Here is a 22,816-nt window from a genome sequence, read left to right as displayed (position 1 = left end):
AGAAACAACCATGATGCCCAAAAACACATTGTCATCATATTGAACCCTTTGATAACTATCAACATCTAATTCATTTAAACTGGGTAAAATAGCCATAAACACTACTTTTTCAGTGCAATGATTTTTTTTTTTCTATTCGCCCCTTTCAGTCGTAATGGACTGGACGACTAGCGCCATCAGTGCCCGCCAACAAATGAAATGAGGGTGGGAAAAAGGAAAACTTGTGCCAGTAAGCATTCATTGGTCAGGATTTGGAAGTTGAGGTGAGCCTTGCTGCACAAATAAAACGGACACACGGCGAGTCCATTTTTTGGGGGGTGGTTTATTGAAAAGTAAAGTACGGAGTCAGTCTACTTCTTTTTGGAGACTCCCACAGTGCGACCGCGGCGGCCGGTGGTCTTGGTGTGCTGGCCACGCACACGCAAGCTGCAAGGGGGGCAAAAAACAAGCAGTTAAAAAGAGCACTGTCGGGATTCAGAGTTGAGGTGCGGGTTGCCGAGGCCTCACCCCCAGAAATGCCTGAGTCCACGATGCGCTCGGATCTTCTTCAACCTCTCCAGGTCTTCTCTCAGCTTGTTGTCCAGACCGTTGGCCAGCACCTGCGCAGAGAAGGCGTCGCTGCTTAACAGCTCTGCCAAGCCGGAGTTCCACACAGGCCGTCTTCACCCACCTGGCTGAATTTTCCATCCTTGACGTCCTTCTGCCTGTTGAGGAACCAGTCTGGGATTTTGTACTGGCGAGGATTCTGCATGATGGTCACCACTCGCTCCACCTGCAAAAAGTAAAGAACGCCAGTCAGCCCAGTCCCGAGCCGTAGATGGGCGCGAGGCTGTCTTACCTCATCCTCGGTCAGCTCACCGGCCCGCTTGTTGAGGTCGATGTCCGCCTTCCTCAGCACCACATGGGCGTAGCGTCTGCCCACTCCCTGCCAAGAGAGAGTCAGGCGTCGGCACTGCAGGAAGCGCACGAGGGCGGCGACGGCTGTCTTTTTACCTTGATGGCGGTGATGGCGAAGGCGATCTTTCTCCTCCCATCAATGTTCGTGTTCAAAACACGAAGAATATGCTGGAACTTCTCAGGGATGACCAAAGACTGCACAGAACAGACAACGACAGTCATCACATTAAAAAATGACGACGTATTCATCAACCCGATGGGGCTCTCATTACAATACTGATAAATCAAAACTTAAGACCAGGGGTCCCCAAGCCGGTCCTCGAGGGCCGGTGTGAGTGCAGGTTTTTGTTCCAACCGGTCTAGCATAAACAGTTTGACCAATGAGATTTCAGCAGAAAACAAGAAGCACCTGACTGCAATCCACTGATTGCACTTGTAGGACACCAGATTGGTGAAAAGGCGTCCTCTTTATGGGTTGTAATGAAAACCCGCACCCACTGCGGCCCTTTGGGGAATAGTTTGGAGACCACTGCTTAAGACCATTGTTGGGGCCATAAAAACTATTTATTTCTTTACATTTTAAATTCCAATAAATGGGTGACCTGGAAAAGTCCCTAAATTAACATGAATTACACGGAAATGGTGCCAAACCAATAAGAAGTGTCGTTGAAAATCCCCCATATCAAGATAGCTCTGTGTGTGTACAATAAAAACTGTCAACATAAAGTAATTCGAAAAAAATAGTGCTTTTTGCAGGATGAACGTCATTCATGGACATAATAATTTAGTTGATTTACAGTCATTTGAAATGCAACTACACACTTTAGCCTAATAGATTTATCTGAATGTTTCTTGAACGTGTTCACAACCCCAATTTTAGTGTGCATGACTAGATTACCAAAAACAACCATGCACGCCACACACTGCCCGTCAGTTCCGAAATCAACTTTAAGCATTGTTGTTATTAAGCGTGACTGAGACACGAATACCGACATTGCTACATTACTAGCGGCGTTGACGACAGCAAACTCGCTCTTAAAGTACGTATATGTGTCTTCACTGACGAACAATTCAACTTTAAATCGGAACAAACACACAAAACTCCTTCCTAAAAGGCTCCCGGGGTACAGATGGACATAAATTCACAGAAGATGGTAGCGGATTTGAATAGATACAGAAGATTCTCACCATCTTGAAAGCTGGTTCCAAGCAAAGAGGAAGTGACGAAATTTTCAAGGCGGAATATCCGCAACGAAAACGGAAGTCAGTCCGCTTTTATATTTTTTTAAAATTGTTTTTTTTAATGTTCATTTTCGGTCTATATGGCTTTTAATTCATATATATTGTGTAAAAACTCATAAACTTGAATGATTTTTTTCTTTTTCTTTTTTTAATTCTTATTATGACATCATAGGCACGATGGCGGAGGCGACTGCGGATGACATCTCCGCGAAAAAGACGACACAAGCAGCTATGGCCTATTTTCACGAGGAGGTGACTTTTAATTTTCTTTCTCTGCGTTTGAGAATGTTTGTTGGTGGTGTTGTCCAATTTTCATTGGAGTTTGGGCGGCGATCTTCTCGTTCGCTTCTTTTCATTGGCAATTAGGTGCACACATTCGCAAATATACAAGCACAAACGATCACATTCATCGTGTTAAAACTGTTCGTTTCACTAAATTGCACAAAATTGAGCTGTGTAGAGCAAAAAGGGACATTGAGGACATAAAAATACACAGAGAGAGACATATAGCATCGTAAGGATACCGGAAGTAAACAAAGACCATTTTTTTTACAAATCTGAGTTTCTCTAAAAATAAACAAATACATTTTTTTAAAATAATAATACAAAAAAATAAAAGTCCCATTGCTTGAATGAACGAGATCAGGTCACCAGACCTTTTTAGTGAACAATAATTGCATAAACTATTTTGTAATTTCACTTTTTTGGCTACAATTGAGGAATTGGTGTTGCTTTAAAATGTACCTTTCTGATATCAACAAAAATAAGAAAACCGATCAACAATCTTCCTACTGTTCCAAAGGCTTATAAATGTAATTTAGTGACATTGACAGCAATACCTTACACGTATAATTACTGTTTTACAATGATCACACTGTAACTTTGACATTTTATCACTTCCGACACTAATTATAAGGAGGCAAATCAACAGCCTTTTTAATGATCCAGCTGTTTAATTGTTTTTTAATCAATTTCAATCGCTCCCATCTAAATAAAATGGATGCTATTTCGCCGTCTGTATCATTCAAACATCAAATGGATCTGTAACGCAATTATGGAGTTCCCCTATATTGCTTGTTCTGTCCCTAGATGAGTGACGGGGAAATTGCACCGCTGCACCTGGGAGAACTGGATCTGACGACGGATGAGTTGATCTTGGACGAAGTGGACCGTAAGTCTACCGGGAAAAAAATCAGCACAAACTTGTGAACGCTACACAAATGGCTAAGTCGGGTTCTGCGGCGACCATAAAACGGTGACGTCTTCTGCCGCAGTTCACATCCAGGCCAATCTGGAGGATGAGTTGGTCAAGGAGGCACTTCAGACGGTCAGTTTGTCGCTGGTTTTCCCACCATTGTTCATTCGCCGTGTTGACGACGTGACCTGTTGTTTATTTTTATTTTTTTGCAGGGCGTGGACCTTCGCCAGTACTCCAAACAGGTGGAGTCGGAGCTGGAGCGGATCGAGCAGGCGTCCATCAAGGATTGTATCCACCCTATCCGACCTTTGTGTTTGATCTAAGGAATATCGTCTGGATGCAAGGAGAAGTGTATTTTTCCTGAGCGAACATTCCCTAGACATTAAGGAGAGCCAGAACATCGCTCTGCTGCATCAACAGATCAGCGCCTGTGACTCCATTTTGGAGGTGAGTGACGTTTTGATGCACGTTTGGTGGGCTCTGACATCCCCTGCCTCGTAGCGGATGGAGGAGATGCTGAGCGGCTTCCAGAGCGACCTGTCGTCCATCAGCAGCGAGATCCACACCCTGCAGCAGCAGTCCCTCAGCATGAATGTGCGTTTGAAGAACCGCCAAGCGGTCCACAGCCACCTCAGCCAGCTGGTAGATGAGCTGCTCGTGCCCGGCGCCATGATCTCGTGAGAGCCACCGACCCCGCCTCTTTATACACTTGAGTTGAGCTCATTGACGGAATTCATTTCGGCATTTTCTCCCCAACATGTTTTGCTGTCGGGCAGCACCATCCTGCATAGCGCGGTGACTGAGCAGGACTTTGTGGAGCAACTGCACGAGCTGAACAACAAGATCAACCTGGCCAAGGAGCTCAGTTTCCGAGAGACGCTGGCCTGCTCCGACATCCAGGATATCGTAGACCGCCTAAAGATCAAGGTCGGAAAATGCAAATACCGTATTTTCACGACTATACGGGGCATCGTATTTTTTGCCGCAGTGTCAATAACGAGTGCTATTTCTGTATTTGACACACACAAAGGACGAACCGTTTGTATAGACGCAGCCAGGCATGGCAAAACATACAGCAGCTTAAACATACACGCTACACCCCCGCTAAAAACACGTTTTTAAAAAGGCAACAGATGCAAAACTGAGTTCGGTTGTACTTTATTTAGCCATTTTACAATGTACTCACGTCATCATCACCCACAAATCCATCAAAGTCCTCATTTTCTATGTCTGAATTGAACAATTGTCCAAATGAGTCCTTTCCAACACTACTTTCCATGCTTCGTAAAGCTGTGTTGATGTCGATGTATACACACCACAATCCATTCGCAAATAGTAGCTAGCTAGCAGCTAGCGTAACTTTTCCAACGCTGCTTTCCATGCTTCGTAAAGCTGTGTTGATGTCAATGTATACAGGCCACAATCCATTGGGTGTATTGACAAAAGAACTACATATCCCAGCAGTCACTGCGCAGTACTTTTTCTACGGGGAAAATAGTAGAGTTGGGGGATTCCTTGCCGTAGTTGTGAGAGCTGTAGAGGATGGTGTACCCTACCGACTGATTTATTTTATTTTATCGTGATAACAATTTTAGTATTGGTCCATATATAAAACGCACTGGATTATAAGGCGCCCTGTCTATTTCAGAGAAAATTTAAGACTTTTATGTGCGCCTTTTAGTCGTGAAAATACGGTACTTTTCTCTTTTGTGCCGTCCCAGGCCGTGTCTAAGATTGGCGAGTTCATCCTCCTCAAGATCAATTCGTTTAAGAAGCCCATGACAAACTACCAAATACCTCAAAACACTCTGCTCAAATACAGGTACGTTAGCGCGTGGCCAAATGCAAGCGCCCGTGAGACTTGAGACATTTTTTTTTTCAGGTTCTTCTACCAATTCCTGCTGGCCAACGAGAGGACGGTGGCCAAGGAGGTCCGAGACAACTACGTGGACACCTTGAGCAAAATGTACTTTAGCTACTTCAAGTCCTACAGCGGCAGGCTTCTCAAAGTGCAGGTGAGGCGACGAAGCTAGCGCTAACTCGTGTATACCGCACCTGATCCCCACACACCCTTTGTCGCTCAACAAGTAGCTCATTATCTTTTGTGTTCTTCTACCTTAATCTTGGTAGCTTGCCAAGAGTTTTCATAAAGTTCAGCCAATGTGAACATTTAATTAGTATGGAAACTTTTTTTTTAAATTTGTGACTACATGCGGACAAGCCGGTCACGTTTTGTTCTTCAAATAGTTTTTTTGACTTTTTATTATTCAACACTCAGTTGACAAAAATCCAGACAAAGAAAGAAAAAAAAAGACTACTGGACTTAGAATCAAGTTATAGAATTACGTTGCGTGAAATGAAAGTTTTTTGGTTTCACAGACTGAGACTTTTGGTGAAGTATCAACAGGAGATAGAAGTCATATTAGGAGAAAAACATCTGAAAATTATGAGATTAAAGTCGTGATATTACTTATTTTTATTTGACATGAATCAGAAGTTGTTCTGGGTTGGCGGATTTTAACCTTGGCAACATTTAGGTCGAAACGGCGTAAGCGCAATATTAAAACACGGCTCAATTCAAATGGATTGAATGTCTAACAGGAATGAACTAATTTTTTTTATTAGCTAACGGTAACATAGCATTGTGTAAGAGTGAGAATAATAATAATAAAATTAAAATGTTATCTTTCCTTTTTTATGGGCAGATCCTGAGAATCAGGTGACAAAAATGCGGTGTGGACAACTCTTGTTTTTTTTGTTTGATGAGCTAGCTTTTGATAGACGTGTCAAGTTTTGTCACCATTAAATACCAGGTTTTAATTTGTCCCGTGTTTAGTACGAAGACGTGGCTGACAAAGATGATTTAATGGGTGTGGAGGACACTGCCAAGAAAGGTAGGATGCGTACATGGGTGCGTATCTTTGTAATTGAATGGACGGCAACGCCCGCCACAAGTATTGGTTCGAGGTTCAAACAGGGTGTGTGCACATTATAAAAGAACACAATTACAAATATGCCATTTCACGTCCTTAATGTATGGGTGTGGTTGCAAAACAGCAATTTAGCAGCAATCCGCACACCAGCCGTTCACCTGTAAACTCGAAAAGACTGGATTTAGTCAAATAATCATTGCAGCACTTTTAGAGTTTCTGCCTCATACATATGGTGTATAAATTTCCCTTGTATTTTGTTATAAATCTGGACAGATTGATACTAGAACACGTGTCAAAGTGGCGGCCCGGGGGCCAAATCTGGCCCGCCGCATCATTTTGTGTGGCCCGGGAAAGTAAATCATGAGTGCCGACTTTCTGTTTTAGGATCAAATTAAAATGAAGAGTATAGATGTATATTAAATTTCTTGATTTTCCCCCTTTTAAATCAATAATTGTCATTTTTTAATCCATTTTTTTCTGTGTTTTTAGTTCAAAAATCATTTTATAAATCTAAAAATATGTTATTATATTATATTATATAAACATTCTTTTATATCTATAACAACTGAATATTCAGGGCTTTTAATCCAGTTCTTTTAATCCATTTATTTTTAAAAAATCGAAATATTATATCTAAAATGGTCCATCCCACGTGAAATCAAGTTGACGTTAAAGCGGCCCGCGAACCACCCCGAGTCTGACACCCCTGTACTAGAAGATCAAATTGTATCTGTGATTTTATATATTTAATAAAATACTAATCATTTTTTAGTATGTATTGTTTCCGGTTCAAGGTGGACCTGTTTTCACATTTGGGTATGTAAAAAGCACCATTGATTTTTTGCATACCCAAACTTGAAAACAATACATTTCCGCCCATTTAATGAGGAAATGAGGTTCACTTGGTAATGACTCTTTCTTGCGTCAGGTTTCTTTTCCAAACCATCTCTGAAGAGCAGGAACACCATCTTCACTCTGGGCCAGAGGGGCGCCATCCTCAGCCCCCCGGAGCTGGAGGGTCCTATCTTGGTTCCTCACACGGCACAGAGAGGCGACAGCAGGGTGAGATTTACTTGTCAATGGAAGACAATGAGTTGACATGGGAGTGACCCAGAAATTCAGAAATTCACCAATACCAACAGAAGGTGACAGCCAGAAAATCCCCTCAAAAAACAATGTGAAATCATCCAAAATTTCCACAAAGTGACATTGGTTCCCTGAAATTAATCATAAAGAAGTAATGCTAATTCATCTAACTGCCTCCTCCTACTAATAATAGATGTTCTATTCACTTCAATTGGAAGGACTTCCAGCGAATGGACATAGTGAGTTAAGCGTTGGCCAAAAAGAAACCATTCAAACCCACATTAGATGTAATTATCCTAAGGAGTGCCGCAATCGAAACTGAGCTTGACACTCCTGATTTTTTTTTGTCTTGTGCATTCTTTGCACATTAGCGTTAATTGTTTTTTGTTCATCCACTTTGCTGGTTTCTTTCGGGGAATTCTACTAAAGAACGGACACCATAACGCTGTGGGGATGTCACTTAACGTTTACCGAACTGCCACATTGAGTCAGTAAGATAGACTGAAATAAACAAAGGAAGAAAACCATTCAAAAGTTTGAAGTAGAATGGCAAGAATGGGTTTGTTAGTGAGTTCATTCTTCCTTTCCGACAGTACCCTTACGAGACGTTGTTCCGGAGTCAACACTACGCCCTGTTGGATAACTGCTGTAGGGAATACCTGTTCCTATGCGACTTCTTCATGGTAGCGGGAAATTCGGCCCTGGACCTGTTCAACAACGTCATGGGAAAAACCCTCGGCATGTTCCTGGTAAGATGCGAGACCTTTTCTTTTAGTCCCCCATTTTCACACTGTCGCTTTTTAGGCAAATCCGGCCACAATTTGGTTCTAATCTGGACTGGAATAACCACTCTCGAGCGGAATGTTGACAAAATTGTTTTTCCAGTTCATAGCTGTCTGTCATTAAATCAATTTGTTAGCTTAGTGGCCACCGCTGTCAACCGCTTTCAAAATTATAGAGCTATGATTGACATCTGTCCTTGTTACCTTTAACCCTTTCAAGTCACCTCGGTGCAAAATTATTCAAATGCCGACGTGCAAGACGTGGAAACTATTTATAGGGCCGGTGGCTATATTCAGTTTTGGAAAATTATGAAATATTAGCTTGCATAGCTAATAAAAGCTATATTAAAATGAATAAAAACAGAAACACTGGTTCCATTACATTTATTCAATGCGAATGAACGCTAAATTAATTCAATTAAAATGAAGACAAACAGAAATACACGTTGTTTACAAGTAAAACTCTAAAATATATTTGTTTTCATAGTGTATAACTCTTTGACATTAATAGACGTCCAATTCGTATAATATGGTCGGACTGGCCATCATTGTTCATTTTTCAGTGCTATTGACGGCCCACAGACGTCCAACCTATTTTGACTGGGAAGGATGAATTTTGTATATTCGCAATAAAAACGGATTGAGCACCTTGCGTCAATCATATGACAAAATATGTTAAAAAATTGAAATATTTCAAATGTCGTCACTCTTTAAACTTTTAACTGCTAATGTAAATTACAACTAGAAAGCGTTTCTTCCTCCTTATAGGCCTTCTTTTTTTTTTTAGCACTGACATTTTATGTTTTGGCATTTTGCCACCCACGAGACAGCAATAACCCGCCGGTGAATTGGGTGTGTGTAGAAGAGCATGTCGGCGTACGTTGCGGACTGCTATGACGGCATCGCGGTATTCCTCTGCATTCACATCATCCTGCGTTTCCGAGCTATTGCCGCCAAGAGGAACATTCCAGCCCTGGACAAGTGAGTGGCCTAACATATACCCCCCCCACCCCCAGAAAAAAAAAACTCCAACCATTTGTGCGTCAGGTACTGGGAGGCGGTGCTGGAACTCCTGTGGCCGCGGTTCGAGCTCATCCTGGAGATGAACATCCACAGCATCAGGAACACTGACCCGCAGAAGCTAGGAGTGCTGGACACCCGGCCACACTACGTGAGCCGATCCTCAGAATTAAACATACCTGTCAACCTCTGCCGATAACTGCCCTTATAAATGATTATGATTCCCCTTACAAACCCCCCAAAAACCTTACAAACACCGTACGACTCGTCGTACGGTGTTTGTAAGGTTTTTTGGGGGGGTTTGTAAGGGGAATCATAATCATTTATAAGGGCAGTTATCGGCAGAGGTTGACAGGTATGATTAAACCACCCGCCAACCGCTCGCCGTAACCCCGTCGGCCTTTCAGATCACTCGGCGTTACGCCGAGTTCTCGTCAGCCGTGGTCAGCATCAACCAGACCTTCCCCAACGAGAGGACCGACGCGCTACTGGCACAGCTTCAGGTGGAGGTGGAGAACTTTGTGCTGAAGATGGCGGCCGAGTTTCCCTCCAGGAGAGAGCAGCTCATCTTCCTTATCAACAACTACGACATGATGCTCAGCGTGCTCATGGTGACCGGTCCCCCCCCCCCCCCCCGTGTCAAGTTCTCCACGCAAAGATCCAGAATATGTTCAACTAAAACTTGTCATTCCCAGGAGAGGGCGGCGGATGACAGCAAGGAGGTGGAAGGCTTCCAGCAGCTCCTTCTGGCCAGGACGCAGGCGAGTGTTATATGCAGTGGTACCTCTACTTACAAATGCTTCAACTTACAAATTCTTCAACTTACAAATTCTTCAGGTTACAAAACGCTTTGATATGTCAATGATTTGATGTAGACCAACCCCTTCAGCAATTTCATATTCATTCATTTTATTTACCGCTTTATCCTCACTTGGGTCGCAGGGGTGCTGGAGCCTATCCCAGCTGAAACCCTGAATTGGTGGCCAGCCAATCGCAGGGCACGAGGAGACGGACAACCATGGCAATTTTAGAGTGTCCAATCAGCCCTAGTGTGCATGTTTTTTGGAATGTGGGAGGAAACCGGAGTACCTGGAGAAAACCCATGCAGACCCGGGGAGAACATGCAAACTCCACACAGGTGGAGCGACCTGGATTCGAACCCAGGACCCCAATGCTGTGAGGCCGACGTGCTAACCACTCTGCGATTTCATATTTCATACAAAATTGGTATACTTTTATCATTTTTAAAGGGTTTATAGTGAATTGTATTGAAGGTCGTGGGACGAATTATGCTAATTCAATGTGAAATGCTGGTATAGGAAAAATACAAGTTATTCATTTTGTAAGTAGAGTTAATTTTGTAAGTAGAGGTACCACAGGTTGAACAAACAACAAACGACTAAATAATACTGAGGTTTAATGCCCTAAAATACACAAACAGCAGCGGTGGCCAACTCTGCGCCGCTCTGTTTTCCATACTATCTCCCTCCACCAACACACGTGAATCAAATAATCGGTATCGGTATCAAGCTTCTGAATTGATCATTTGATTAAAAAAAGGCTTACTATGCCACACGTCATCCCCGGTGTCAGGAGTTCATCGAGGAGCTTCTGTCGCCGCCCTTCGGGGGGATGATCGCCTTCGTGAAGGAGGCCGAGGCGCTGACGGAGAAAGGCCAGCTGGATTGCCTGAAGAACGACGAAGGTGAGTGGCGGCAAGTGACACAGGAGTCGACGTCGGCTCACTTGCTGTATCGTATGCACTTTCAGCTCGAATCTGCCAGCTGGTACGAGGTTTCTCCAGTTCCTGGAAGCAGTCGGTGGAGGCCATGAGCCAGGACGTCATGAGGTCCTTCACCAATTTCAAGAACGGGACCGGCATCATCCAGGTAGGGACGGGGGAATCGGACGCACGCCGATTGGGGATAAGTTTTTACCGCTCTTGAATCGTTGACTAGGGCGCCCTAACCCAGCTGATCCAGTACTACCACGGCTTCCACAAGGTCCTCAGTCAGCCGGCCTTTCGTAGCCTGCCGGTGCGATCTGAACTCATCAACTTGCACCACCTTATGGTGGAAGTGAAGAAGCACAAGCCCAACTTTTGAGTTTGGGAAAAACTACACATTTGTTATGGCAATTGTGTGTAAAGAAGATGAGACCTACTGAAGGAAACTAAGTTTTTTTTCGTAATCGTGTGTCTGTCAGCACTTTGTTTGTAAATAATTATCTGAAAGTCGGAATAAAGTAGGACAAATGTCACGGCGTCATTTCTTTCACGCGTTTGGCGATCAGTTTAACCATCCATCTTGAAACAGCCACATACCCGCGCAATTGCCGACATTTGAGAAATTGAATGGCAATTTTTTCATGGTAATTTTTTCAGGTTTCCAGCAAAATGAATAATGATCAGTTAGGAAAAAACTACTATATAGTATATATTTATGTCAGACTCTTACGTTACTATTTATTTCATTTTTAAAGGTTTAAAACAAGGTTCGCGGGCCGCTTTAACGTCAACTTGATTTCACGTGGGTTGGACCATTTTAGATATAATATTTAGGTTTTTTTTATAAATGGATTAAAAGCCCTGAATATTCCGTTTTTTATAGATCTAAAACAATGTTTATTTTAGCTTTTTTTATATATACTTTTAGATTTTACAAAATATTTTTTGAACTAAAAACAGAAAAAAATGATTTAAAAAATTACAATTATAGATTTAAAAGGGGGAAAAATCAGGAAATTTAATACACATCTATACTCTTCATTTTAATTTGATCCTAAAACAGAAAGTCGGCCCTCATGATTTACTTTCTCGGGCCGCACAAAATGATGCGGTGGGCCAGATTTGGCCCCCGGGCCGCCACTTTGACACCTGTGATTTAAAGTATCACAACATAAATGCTCAAGTTGCGAAAACTCAAAATCACAAGTTACTGAAGAACACAAGCATTTTATTTGTAATTAAATAGAAATTTAATTAGAATAACTAACGGTGCAACCTAAGTTAACGGCCTGTGAAGTGCATTTTGATATATAAATAAAGAAAACAAATTCAAAAGTGATTAAACTCCAAATGATGATACAAGCGCTGAAATTCCAAACTTTCAAATTGAGATGCAAAAATGGGAATCAAATTGTTTTGGTCGATTTTTGTCAATTTTCCTGTCGACTGGGGTGGCCCAAAAGTGACCATGGCCACCCCTTAGATGCGCCCTTTGGAATGGAAGATAACCTGACAACACATTTCTGACCACCAGATGGTGCGCATGTGTCGGGGGGGCGTCATCTTGGGGATTGTTTTGGTTCCCGCGTTGGCCTTCCCACCCACCCACGCTTACATGGGCGGGTGTTATCGGCCCGCCATGGGAATGATTACCGGGAGTGGGTGAAGGAAAAGAAGAGCGAGAAGGAGACGGTGATCTGGAAAAGTTTCTGGGAAAAATAAACCAGGAAATGGACTCTTTGGAATTCCCCAAGGAATTGTTGGGTAAGAACTGCTGCGCTCTGGGACACGGGTGATGGACTTTTTCCAAAACGACTAAGTCAAACACAAAATAGATTGTGACAGAAGATTAATGGATGCATTTTCTTTTTAGGCTGGAGGAGGGTAGTGTGTGTGTGTTTAAATGGAGGGGGGCTACCTGTAACTTCCTGTCTGTGGGGCAAGTGGGTGTGTTAGGCCACATTCCTCAAATGGGAACATGTCAAAAACAGAAGGCAGAGTCCCCCAAACATTTTCCATTTCGGAGTTTTGAGAATTCATTGCACTATAGACTGTTAAGTTGTGTAACAAGATGGCCGTTTTTTTGTATTCATCATTTGGCCATTTTTGCCATATCTGTATTGATGCATTTGTCATGCCTCATTCAGAAAGCGTGCAGGAGGCGGCGGGGCGGAGCCTCAAGTTAACCCTGAGGTGTCAGGTGCAGCAGGAGGTCAAAGGTGAAAAGTTGGACAACAAAATCTTGGTGGGTGACCTTTGACCTTGAATTGAATTCCTGTCTGAAGCGTGTCACGTTCATTTATCATGCCATTGAGGATGATAGGCGGACAATCATGTGGCGACCAATCATTTTTTGTGTGAATTGAAATAATTCACCAGTAATTGGGGAAAGGGGGCGGGGCAATCGATGTTGATGGAACGTGAGAATCTTGTGAAATCTGGAGGGCCAGTGTAGACCTGACTTATCTGACACACACATACCACAGTGGCACCCGCAAATTTTGCCGTGGCGTGTTTGAACGCGCCCGTCAATTTTACAAGCTTACATTTTACCTAATGTGGGTAGGCGGGGCCCAAAAAAAGCACAGACAGGACCAAAAACATGATGGGCCCAAATCCTGTTAACCATGGAACACAATTAATAGTGACTATTTTAGGTCATTTGAAATCCCATATAACTGTAATTATTTGTAATATATTAATCATGATTTACATTTTCGTTCATATTTATAAATTATTAAATGGTTGATCAAAGTTAATTGACTCAGAAGAACTTCAGACGACCCCGAATATAAGACGACCTCGAATATAAGACGACCTCGAATATAAGACGACCTCAAATATAAGACGACCTCGAATATAAGACGACCTCAAATATAAGACGACCTCGAATATAAGACGACCCCGAATATTAGACGACCTCGAATATAAGACGACCGTGAATATAAGACGACCCCGAATATAAGACGACCCCGAATATAAGACGACCCCGAATATAAGACGACCTCGAATATAAGACGACCGCGAATATAAGACGACCTCAATTATAAGACGACCCCGTATATAAGATGACGTCAATTATAAGACAACCCCCTCTTTTTCAAGACTCACGTTTGAAAAAATACATTTTGAACACCAAATTCAATTTTTATACACAAAATAATCTGAAACAAATGATTCTAACAATACATTCGAGAGAAAAAGCATGCAAAAACTGTCCATCATATCTTAATATCTGAACTAAATTGCAATCATATTAAAAATGAATAGCTTCTGGTTTTTGAAAATTAAATGAACCAATCAATTGTTAGACCAATATACAGGTTAGTTTTTGATGTCAATCTTTTCGATTTGAGGTCTTTTCATTTATTTTGAGTTCAAACATTATTTGAATGAACGGTTAACAATTGTCGCTGTGGGTGTTTAGGTCTCGTCATCACACCGAGCTTTCCTGCTGTCATCACGCGCCCCCTTCAAGGTCAAACTGTCTTTGCGTTCAATGTTTTTGGTGGACCAGTCCATTAATGAATGTCCCCAAAGCGACTGAGGCTCGTTTAAATGTGTTCTCGCAGGTGGAGCAGTCCTTCAGCTACCTGGATGTCCACGGTCTCCGTAGCAAGAAGCCCACTCAGGTGAGACATGACCATTAAGTCTTTGCATGTGTCTACATGGACGTCTACCCATCCCTGTGGGTGCAGGTGGCGTTGGAGTTCCAGCGAGGACCGTGTTCGCTATGGTTTTCCTCTCCGACGGACACCGACCGCTTCCTCACACAAGTCGCTTCGTGCTTAGCCAAGATCCGCCCAGATGCGTACGTCGCCAGCTGAAAGTTGGGAGATACTCAGTCCATCCATTTTCCGAAAGTCTTCTGTCTTCTCCGCAGGAATCTGCTGAAGAACTTTGACGTGTCGCCTCCGGAACGTTTGGATGCCCTCCGATCGGTCTGGGAGAAGCAGCGCCATCTGGACCCAGGGCCTTGCGGTACGGCTAATTTATTAGCGGTGGAATTCGAGTGAAGTTGTTAAGACTCCGTGTCTTCCAGGCGGATTCTCGGATCAGTACCGGGCCGTCTGCGATGACCTCAACTTGGCCTACAGAGACGAAGTCCAGTGGGTGGGTGCCACATGCTAAAAGTTTGAAGTAGATTTTTTTAATGGATACTGTACTTGTTGTCCAGGACGTGGACACCATCTACCTGAGCCAGGGCACCACAGAACTCAACCTCCACGACTTCAGCCACCTAGACAGCAGGTGGTTACCCGTCCACTCTGAACGAGAACACTAGCAAAAGCAAACGTTCTCACGTGTTCGTCTTCCCATGCAGAGATCTGGTTGCTATCGTTGCTACTCTAGAGTACAACAAGTGGTTCACCAAGCTGGTGGCTAAAGACTGCAAACTGGTAAGGTTGGCATCCGTCAGAAAGATGGGTGGGGTCAACCCAACCACAAGCTCAGTATTCCCGTAGTCCCCAGATGTCTGCGAGCAGATCCTCCGCGTGATGTCCCGGTCCAGTTGTCTGGAGGAGCTTGTCCTAGACAACGCTGGTCTCAGAAGGTCAGCTAGCATGCGTCTTATTTTTCTTGCCCTTCATCATCTCATCTTCTGTCCACCTTTTCCAGCGATTTTGCTCACAAGCTGTCCCTGGCACTATGTCATAACCCCGCCTCCTCGCTGCACAACCTCAATTTGAGCAACAACTCTCTGGAGGACAAAGGTCCAACACCCAAATTTATACCATGATAGACACCAGAAGTCAGGACCGTGCCGAAATTAAAAGTAAGCCTATCTATGTTTTAGGCGTGTGTATTCTAAGCGCCCAGTTGGGAAAACTCCCGATGGGCCTGAAGCAGCTCAACCTCAGCAGGACTTCTATGTCCCCCAAAGGTGAGGCCTGTCCTTGGGAGGTTTTCTTCCAGGAGTAGCTTCGCTCATGCGTGTGTTTCAGGCGTCAACATCCTGTTTCTGGCACTCTGCGCGAATCCCACAATGGCCACCACCCTCACACACCTTCACTTGTCAGGAAACTCACTCAGAGGAGATGACTTGCAGGTAGTGGGCGTCACCTTCCGTCTTACTAACGAGCTTTCAACTCACGCGCAACGTGTTAGCAATATGCTACAGCACCTTTGTGTCAAGCCGTCAACACGTAAACTACCGTATTAGCCCGACTATAATACGACCCCGAATATAAGACGACCTCGAATATAAGACGACCTCGAATATAAGACGACCTCGAATATAAGACGACCGCGAATATAAGAGGACCTCAATTATAAGACGACCCCGAATATAAGATGACCTCGATTATAAGACAACCCCTTCTTTTTCCAGACTCATGTTACAAAAATGACTTTTTGAACACCGAATTCAATTTTTATACACAAAATAATCTGAAACAAATTATTCTAACAATACGTTCGAGAGAAAAATCATGCAAACACTGTCCATTACATCTTAATATCTGAACATTTAAATAAGCAATTTTTGAAAATTAAATGAACCAATCTACTGTGACAAGAACAAAATTGCATTAACTGCATTAAACATCAAAGTTCTCAGCATTCGCTTTAAAGATATCTGGCGCCATCTAGAGTTGTGAATGGTATAATGACTAGACCACGAATTTGTTAAGTCTTATTTCAATGCAAGAAACATTGTCTTATACTCGTGAGCTTAGCGTCCTGCTGCTAACATGATTGTCTCTCTGTGGTCAGAACCTCCACAGCTTCCTGAGTAATGAGAACTGCTTAGAAGTTCTGGATTTATCCGGTACTGATTGCTCAGTGGAACAGGTGAGGCGCACGATGTACACACCTGTGTACGTGCACACACACGACTAAATAATGGTGTGTGTGTGTGTTTTGGGTCAGATAACAGCGTCTCTGCTGAAAGGATGTTTGAAGCGTCTCCGCGTTCTCAACATGTCAAAGACGCTCTTCTCTCACAGGTGAAATTTGACAAGCACATGACTAAGATATGTTTAACCTACCTGAAACGTGACATGATCCTCAGAAAGTCCAGGGAGGTTCCTGTGTCCTTTAAGCAGTTCTTCAGCCTATCGCAGGCAGTGAACTCGGTCAACATGTCAGGATGCCGACTTCCTGCCGAGGCTCTCAAGTAAGAGTCCTTTCCCCTTGTCGTAAACCCGGCGTGACCGTTGGTTTTCACGAGTTTTCGTGATCGTCGCAGGGCCCTGCTGCTAGGTCTGGGCTGCAACCCCAACCTGAACGACGTGTCTCTGGACTTAAGCAGCTGTGAGGTAGACAAAAGAATGTCCAAAAGTAGGAAACAGGATTTAGGATTGAAATCCCGTGAAATTGTTGCCGCTTGACTTTCAGCTACGCTCGGCGGGGTCTCAGATCCTGGAGGGCTGCATTGCGGAGATCCCCAACATCTCCAGTCTAGACATCTCAGACAATGGTGCTGACACTTGATCCATTTCCATTATTGCTTGCAATCACAACAGTGAGTCCTTCTAAGGTTGCCATAAAACCTTTTATGGGCACTTGGTGTTCTCTTTCAGGTCTAGATGGGGACTTGAGCACCTTGCTGGTCTGGCTGTCTAAGAACCGCTCAATACGTCACCTCTCGTTGGGCAAAAATTTCCAGAACATCAAGTCCAAGTGAGTTGCTCAGCCAAACCTCTTGAAGACTTCGGTTCGAACCCGCTTGCTTTTCCCACCAGGAATGTGGCCTCCGTTCTGGATGACCTGGTCCGTATGATCCAGGAGGAGGAATCGGTGAGGAATCGGCGTGCGCTTTTAAACCGGATCCGCTGGTCATCCCCCCTGACGTCGGTTTGCGCCACCTAGCCGCTGACATCGCTATCGCTAGCCAACTCCAAGCTGAAGGGCGACCTGGCCATCGTCCTCAACGCCTTGGGGGGCAACACCTTGCTCACCAAGCTTGACATCAGCGGGAACGCCATGGGCGACATGGCTGCCAAAATGCTGGCCAAGGCCTTGCAGATCAACACCAAGCTAAGGCAAGCCCATATTTTGGGTCAACCATCGGTCTTCTTATCTGTTTCTGATCTCCATTTCCAGGACCCTGATCTGGGACAGGAACAACGTCAGCCCTCGGGGTCTTCAGGAAGTGGCGTCGGCCCTGGAAAAGTACGTTATTCGTCCATCACTGTGATTGTCATCATTGATTATTGAAGGTCAAAAGCAATGCAGGCTACTCACTAGCTACTCAAAACACATTGGTTGACATCCCATGATGCCCCTTGTCAGGAACTTCACCATCCGTTTCATGCCCATCCCCATTGTGGACGCCGCCCAGGCACTCAAGACCAACCCAGAAAAGACGGAGGACGCCCTGCTTAAGGTGAGTTTTGGACTCGATCCTGACAGGTTAAGAAGCTAACCCATTTTTGCCTCAGATGGAGCGCTTCCTGCTGAGGAACCACGAGACCCGGAAGTACCTCCAGGAGCAGGCGTACAGGTTGCAGCAGGGCATCGTCACCAGCACCACGCAGCAGGCAGGCAGGCGACAACGGCAGTACCCTTACTAAGGCTGGGTTCAGATCTGATTGGACTCCAAAAATTCCGTACGAGAGGGCGCTTCATATGTGAACCGCTCAGTTGGATTCGGACTGTCCGTTGGGTTCCTCTACACTGGGTGACGCCTTTATTGCCATGGCAACCTGTCAGATGGACCGTCCCAGATCCGATTTGGACACTTAGGTTAGGTTAGGTTAGATTAGTACATTGTAGACCTAAGTAAAAAAAAACCTGGAGCCACACGCAGGAAGTCCACAAGGTGGGGACCTTCTGCAGACTGAGACTGAGGTTACCACATAGTCCCTCAGTAGTCTGGAGGTTTTAAAGATCAGGTCCCTTGCCTAGATCCTCCTAAACTGTCCTATCATCTCATGAGCAGCAGTTGCTAAAAATAGTGTGAATACTCAGGCCTAAAAACCGGATTTGAGGAGGGACCTGATTGAAATCTGATATTCCTGAAGTCTGAACCCAGTCTTAGATCGGTATCTCACTGACCCTCTTTTCCTTCTGTGCAGATGATGGACACCATGTGCGTGAAGGTTCAAGATCATCTCAACTCCCTCATGTTCTGTCAAAACCACGAGGTCCAGGAGGACGTCAAGATGGCGGAAGACCTAATGACCGATGCGAAGAACTCCAAGACCGTAGGTGGACTTAAGGCGAAGGCGACCTACGCAGAATGTTGACATTTGTCGTTTCTCCAGCTACTTCCCAGCCTCTACCACATAGGGGGCGGCGGCCTACGTGGCGCCATTCAGGACAAGCTGGAGTCCGTAGCGGCGGAGGTGGCGGCCGTGATGGATGAGCAGCTGGAGGTGGAGGACGCCACGCGTTAAGACTGTCACTTCCAGGTCCGGTTGCTTCACCTGCGATGTCCATTTTGTCCCACGTAGACGACATTAGCATCCATGTTGGAAGCGGCCTCGAGTTTGTGCCCGCACGCCATGAAGTCGAGCGGTCTCCGGTCCCAACTGCTGACGGCGGGGGCCGCGAGGATGAGCGTCCCTCGCAGCTTCATCACCAAGACGCTCCTGGAACAGACGGGTGTGGACATTCTCAACAAGATTAGGTCAGCATGGACGGTTTTGGGACAGAATGGGTTGCGTTTCCGCGTGAGTCTGCTTCCTAATTTGCGTCCTCTTCTTTTCGTCTCCAGTGAGGTTAAACTCGGCGCGGCGTCTGTGATCTCCGACCGGGTCACCGATCAGATCCTGGACTCGTTGTCAACGTGGCGCCACACGCTGGTCCGTCGGTGTCCTTCCCATCTTCCGTGTTTCTGTCAACTTTCAGCACACAATCTTGTTCTTCTTAACTTATTTTCTTGGACACAGGCTTTTTATGTCCATACAAACTTCTCATGCACTTGTATTTTAGTCTTTTATTGTTGGTGAGACAGGTACTAACGGGTTTAAAGTGGGTGTGTTTCTGTGTGATTATTGGTTAGCGTGTTAGCAAAAGTACGATTTGCCATGACTGTGTCTGCTCCGTCCATCTACAGGCCGACCATGTGAGTGGGCGGGGCCAACCGGTGCTACATCCGGAGTCTCAGGAGGAGGCGCAGGTGCTGGACGAGAGGGTCCTTCAACCGGAGGGTTCCAAAGGGGACGGCCAAACGGACGAGAGCGCGGTAGGAAGTGCTCCTCCTTGTGGTGTCAGAAAAAATGAACTTCTATTGATGCTTTTGGTTCCAGTTGATAGCCAAGTCCAAAAGAAAGAGCATTCTGGTGCGAATGCTGCGACCCGTCTCGGTAGCGTTTGGTGAGTCGCGTGAATTTGGCATTTTTTGATTCGTCCGTCCCGTGGAATAATGTGTACCGTTGGTTCGTCTCAAGAAACGGAGTTTGACCTGGACAAGGCCCTCCAGGAGGTGCCGGTGCACGTGGAGGACCCGTCACCCGCGCGCCTACCGGACCCCCTGCCGGACCCCCTGCCGCCTTTCCCGTCTCTGGTCTTGCCGCCCGCCCTGAAGCATCCGACTAAAGTGCGGCCTAAAGCCAGGAGGCGGAGCAAACCCAGCAGGATTTCTGTAAGTCACCAGTAGAATGATTCAAGCCAATGACAGTCATGTACGTCCATAGTGTCTTTGGTATTGACGTTACCGTTTTTCTTTCAGCATGAAGCAGCGCAGGAGGCCGCGAATCCGAGTACGATGGCAAAACTGGACGAGGGCGTGGAGGACTTCTTCTCCAAGAACGTCCTGAAAGTCAGCTTAAAGTGAGCGCCTTGTCAGCTTTGAGCACAAGACACCCCAACAAATCCCACGCCTTGTTGTTCCCGCAGACGACTCGCCGAACAAACCGCGCCGTCAAACACGACGGAGTCTCTCGACAAAAAACGGGAATCCAGGAGGAGTGGCTTCTTCAACCTCATCAAAGGACGAACGTCTCGTTCGGACAAAACCCACGGCGCCGTATCTGTCGGGTCGCCTCGGTCGGCGTCCCCCGCCCTATCACCCGTGTCGCCCACCCCCTCGCCGCCAACGCCCTCCTTTGGAGACATCCCCGAAGATCCGCCGCCCGCATCCCCTTCCCCGCCAAGGCGAGAGTCCCCGCGGGACATTCGCCCCGAGGCCAACTCGCCGATGCCTCCCGATGGCAAGGACGGCCCTCACGTTCCACGGCACGTTGGCGTTCCCGTCATGGGCGCAGACATTCTGGCGGAGATGAAGGCGCGGCAGGAGAAAATGGCCGCTCACAAGGTGAGGAAAGCGAAGCATTAATTTATCTGGAAAAATGACCCCAAAGCCCACCGTGTCCTTTGTTTTGTCCCCCGCATCCAGTCAGAATCACGAAAAGAAAATGGCGAGGCAAGCAATTCCTTGGCGGAAACAGCCGAAGAGCAATCTTCTCCAAAGGCCGTCCCGAGGTCCAAAGCACCCGCGCCGTCGCCCCCTGCTGAGCTCCCCGAATCTCAGAGCCCCCCCGTGACAGCCCCGAGTCCCCTCAGTCAGCCAGGCACACCAGGTCTTCAACATCCCACCATAGCGACGGGTAGGCGAAAATGAAAAACGGATAATCACAAAACAGAAATGCGGGTATAACGAGCGTCCCTTCCTCTCAGAGGAGTCCACGTCAGAAGCTGTCAAGGTTCCAATTCCTGCTCCTCGCCAGAAGAGGAGGCCGTCCGGAGACAAACTAAATCAAAGAGATGGACACCAAATACCAAATCCGACTGGTCAGTCAGGCATGAATAGACATTCCACAAAATATACAATGCTAGCACTACGATGAAACTGCTTGTATAATGCTACAAGAGTAATGCTAAATAGCATAATGCTACAAGAGTATTGCTAAATAGCATAATGCTACATGAGTAATGCTAAATAGCATGATGCTACAAGAGTAATGCTACACAGCATAATGCTACCCAGCATAATGCTACATAGCATAATGCTACATAGCATAATGCTACATAGCATAATGCTACATAGCATAATGCTACATAGCATAATGCTACATAGCATAATGCTACATAGCATAATGCCCAAAAATGTTTCTTTGTCTTCTCATGAAGTATGTTGTTCCAATTAACAGGTGGTGCCGACGTCTCATCGCCACGGCGGTGCGTGTCCTTCAAGACGTCGTCATCGCACCCGAGTGCGCACAAGCGGCGGCGAACCAAGTCCTTGCCGGCGCGTGGGCCGACGCCCTCTGTGGTGTAGCGGCGACCGCATGTCTAAGACGCTAAGACATCGTCTCATGAGTGTTTCTGAATTTCAAACATTTGCATTCTGTATCAACCAATCATTTTAAAACGTGTCAAAGTGGCGGCCCGGGGCCCAAATCTAGCCCGCCGCATCATTTTGTGCGGCCCGGGAAAGTAAATCATGAGTGCCGACTTTCTGTTTTAGCATCAAATTAAAAGGAAGAGTATAGATGTATATTAAATTTCCTGATTTTCCCCCTTTTAAATCAATAATTGTCATTTTTTAATAATTTTTTTCTGTTTTTAGTTCAAAAATCATTTTGTAAAATCTAAAAATATGAAAAAAGCTAAAATAAACATTGTTTTATATCTATAAAAACGGAATATTCAGGGCTTTTAATCCAGTTCTTTTAATCAATTTATTTAAAAAAAAAAGTAAATATTATATCTAAAATGGTCCGGCCCACGTGAAATCAAGTTGACGTTAATGCGGCCCGCGAACCAACCCGAGTCTGACACCCTTGCTTTAAATGATTCAAACTTTACATAATGAAAGTACTTAAACTTAGCTTAACATACAAGTTAAGCTTACTCAAAAAAATTCAGGAATATCTTTGCAAACCAAATACCCTTGCTTCCTTTTCTGAAAAAGAACCTACTGACCAATGTAAAGACATATTTTTTGTCTGTCTGGCAACCTGGTCATTAATTTCATGGTAACAAAGACGATTCGAAAAGAAGAAAAGTGAAAGTCTTTTTCTTATCACGTCTCGCTCATTAT

The 22,816-nt window shown here is 45.1% G+C and overlaps 3 protein-coding genes across 6 annotated transcripts; 2 read left to right on the top strand and 1 right to left on the bottom strand.

Moving 5' to 3' along the window:
• Nucleotides 1–302: 302 nt before the first annotated feature.
• rps18 (ribosomal protein S18) lies at nucleotides 303–2,207 on the bottom strand. Its single transcript, XM_077591397.1, has 6 exons — nucleotides 2,086–2,207; nucleotides 994–1,092; nucleotides 839–925; nucleotides 671–772; nucleotides 508–599; nucleotides 303–426 (listed from the first exon to the last, which is right to left on the bottom strand). Exons 1-6 carry the CDS (start codon nucleotides 2,086–2,088, stop codon nucleotides 351–353), a joined length of 459 nt encoding a protein of 152 aa, XP_077447523.1. The 5' UTR covers nucleotides 2,089–2,207; the 3' UTR covers nucleotides 303–350.
• A 104-nt stretch (nucleotides 2,208–2,311) lies between these two features.
• vps52 (VPS52 subunit of GARP complex) lies at nucleotides 2,312–11,417 on the top strand. The gene is made up of 19 exons (XM_077591395.1): nucleotides 2,312–2,391; nucleotides 3,229–3,310; nucleotides 3,414–3,466; nucleotides 3,550–3,625; nucleotides 3,717–3,784; nucleotides 3,839–4,014; nucleotides 4,114–4,264; nucleotides 5,059–5,159; nucleotides 5,220–5,352; nucleotides 6,174–6,231; nucleotides 7,199–7,332; nucleotides 7,950–8,105; nucleotides 9,001–9,119; nucleotides 9,186–9,309; nucleotides 9,566–9,769; nucleotides 9,854–9,919; nucleotides 10,752–10,863; nucleotides 10,929–11,047; nucleotides 11,117–11,417. Exons 1-19 carry the CDS (start codon nucleotides 2,317–2,319, stop codon nucleotides 11,261–11,263), a joined length of 2,154 nt encoding a protein of 717 aa, XP_077447521.1. The 5' UTR covers nucleotides 2,312–2,316; the 3' UTR covers nucleotides 11,264–11,417.
• A 1,086-nt stretch (nucleotides 11,418–12,503) lies between these two features.
• LOC144067554 (F-actin-uncapping protein LRRC16A-like) lies at nucleotides 12,504–22,419 on the top strand. 4 transcript variants are annotated; one of them, XM_077591393.1, is made up of 36 exons: nucleotides 12,504–12,648; nucleotides 13,032–13,129; nucleotides 14,312–14,362; nucleotides 14,457–14,516; nucleotides 14,583–14,695; nucleotides 14,768–14,865; nucleotides 14,927–14,997; nucleotides 15,062–15,135; nucleotides 15,209–15,284; nucleotides 15,351–15,439; nucleotides 15,505–15,599; nucleotides 15,683–15,769; nucleotides 15,831–15,934; nucleotides 16,600–16,677; nucleotides 16,756–16,832; nucleotides 16,898–17,002; nucleotides 17,075–17,144; nucleotides 17,224–17,305; nucleotides 17,409–17,508; nucleotides 17,571–17,625; nucleotides 17,698–17,870; nucleotides 17,932–18,000; nucleotides 18,121–18,214; nucleotides 18,270–18,368; nucleotides 18,906–19,034; nucleotides 19,095–19,205; nucleotides 19,284–19,459; nucleotides 19,547–19,634; nucleotides 19,889–20,017; nucleotides 20,082–20,148; nucleotides 20,223–20,416; nucleotides 20,504–20,604; nucleotides 20,671–21,088; nucleotides 21,170–21,380; nucleotides 21,451–21,564; nucleotides 21,924–22,419. In XM_077591393.1, the coding sequence occupies exons 1-36, from the start codon at nucleotides 12,615–12,617 to the stop codon at nucleotides 22,049–22,051; spliced, it is 3,918 nt and encodes a 1,305-aa protein (XP_077447519.1). In that variant the 5' UTR covers nucleotides 12,504–12,614; the 3' UTR covers nucleotides 22,052–22,419. The 4 variants fall into 4 exon arrangements, 2 of the variants coding, with proteins under 2 accessions (XP_077447519.1, XP_077447520.1); XR_013297975.1 differs by lacking the exon at nucleotides 21,451–21,564 and having other exon boundaries at nucleotides 20,504–20,593; XR_013297974.1 differs by lacking the exon at nucleotides 21,924–22,419 and having other exon boundaries at nucleotides 20,504–20,593.
• Nucleotides 22,420–22,816: the final 397 nt, after the last annotated feature.

Source organism: Stigmatopora argus, chromosome 21, assembly GCF_051989625.1.
Source record: "Stigmatopora argus isolate UIUO_Sarg chromosome 21, RoL_Sarg_1.0, whole genome shotgun sequence".
Lineage (NCBI taxonomy): Eukaryota > Metazoa > Chordata > Actinopteri > Syngnathiformes > Syngnathidae > Stigmatopora > Stigmatopora argus.
This window is presented reverse-complemented; position numbering and strand designations above follow the sequence as displayed.

Excerpts from the sequence above, each read along its gene's own strand:
- rps18 (XM_077591397.1), bottom strand. Across the intron at positions 926-993 it reads TCGCCATCACCGCCATCAAG|GGAGTGGGCAGACGCTACGC; the intron begins GTAAAAAGACAG and ends CTCTCTTGGCAG. Across the intron at positions 600-670 it reads AGGATGGAAAATTCAGCCAG|GTGCTGGCCAACGGTCTGGA; the intron begins GTGGGTGAAGAC and ends TTCTCTGCGCAG.
- vps52 (XM_077591395.1), top strand. The coding sequence starts at position 2,317 with ATGGCGGAGGCGACTGCGGATGACATCTCCGCGAAAAAGACGACACAA. Across the intron at positions 4,015-4,113 it reads GTGCCCGGCGCCATGATCTC|CACCATCCTGCATAGCGCGG; the intron begins GTGAGAGCCACC and ends GCTGTCGGGCAG. Across the intron at positions 7,333-7,949 it reads CACAGAGAGGCGACAGCAGG|TACCCTTACGAGACGTTGTT; the intron begins GTGAGATTTACT and ends CCTTTCCGACAG.
- LOC144067554 (XM_077591393.1), top strand. The coding sequence starts at position 12,615 with ATGGACTCTTTGGAATTCCCCAAGGAATTGTTGG. Across the intron at positions 16,678-16,755 it reads CTGATTGCTCAGTGGAACAG|ATAACAGCGTCTCTGCTGAA; the intron begins GTGAGGCGCACG and ends GTTTTGGGTCAG. Across the intron at positions 17,306-17,408 it reads TCTAGACATCTCAGACAATG|GTCTAGATGGGGACTTGAGC; the intron begins GTGCTGACACTT and ends GTTCTCTTTCAG.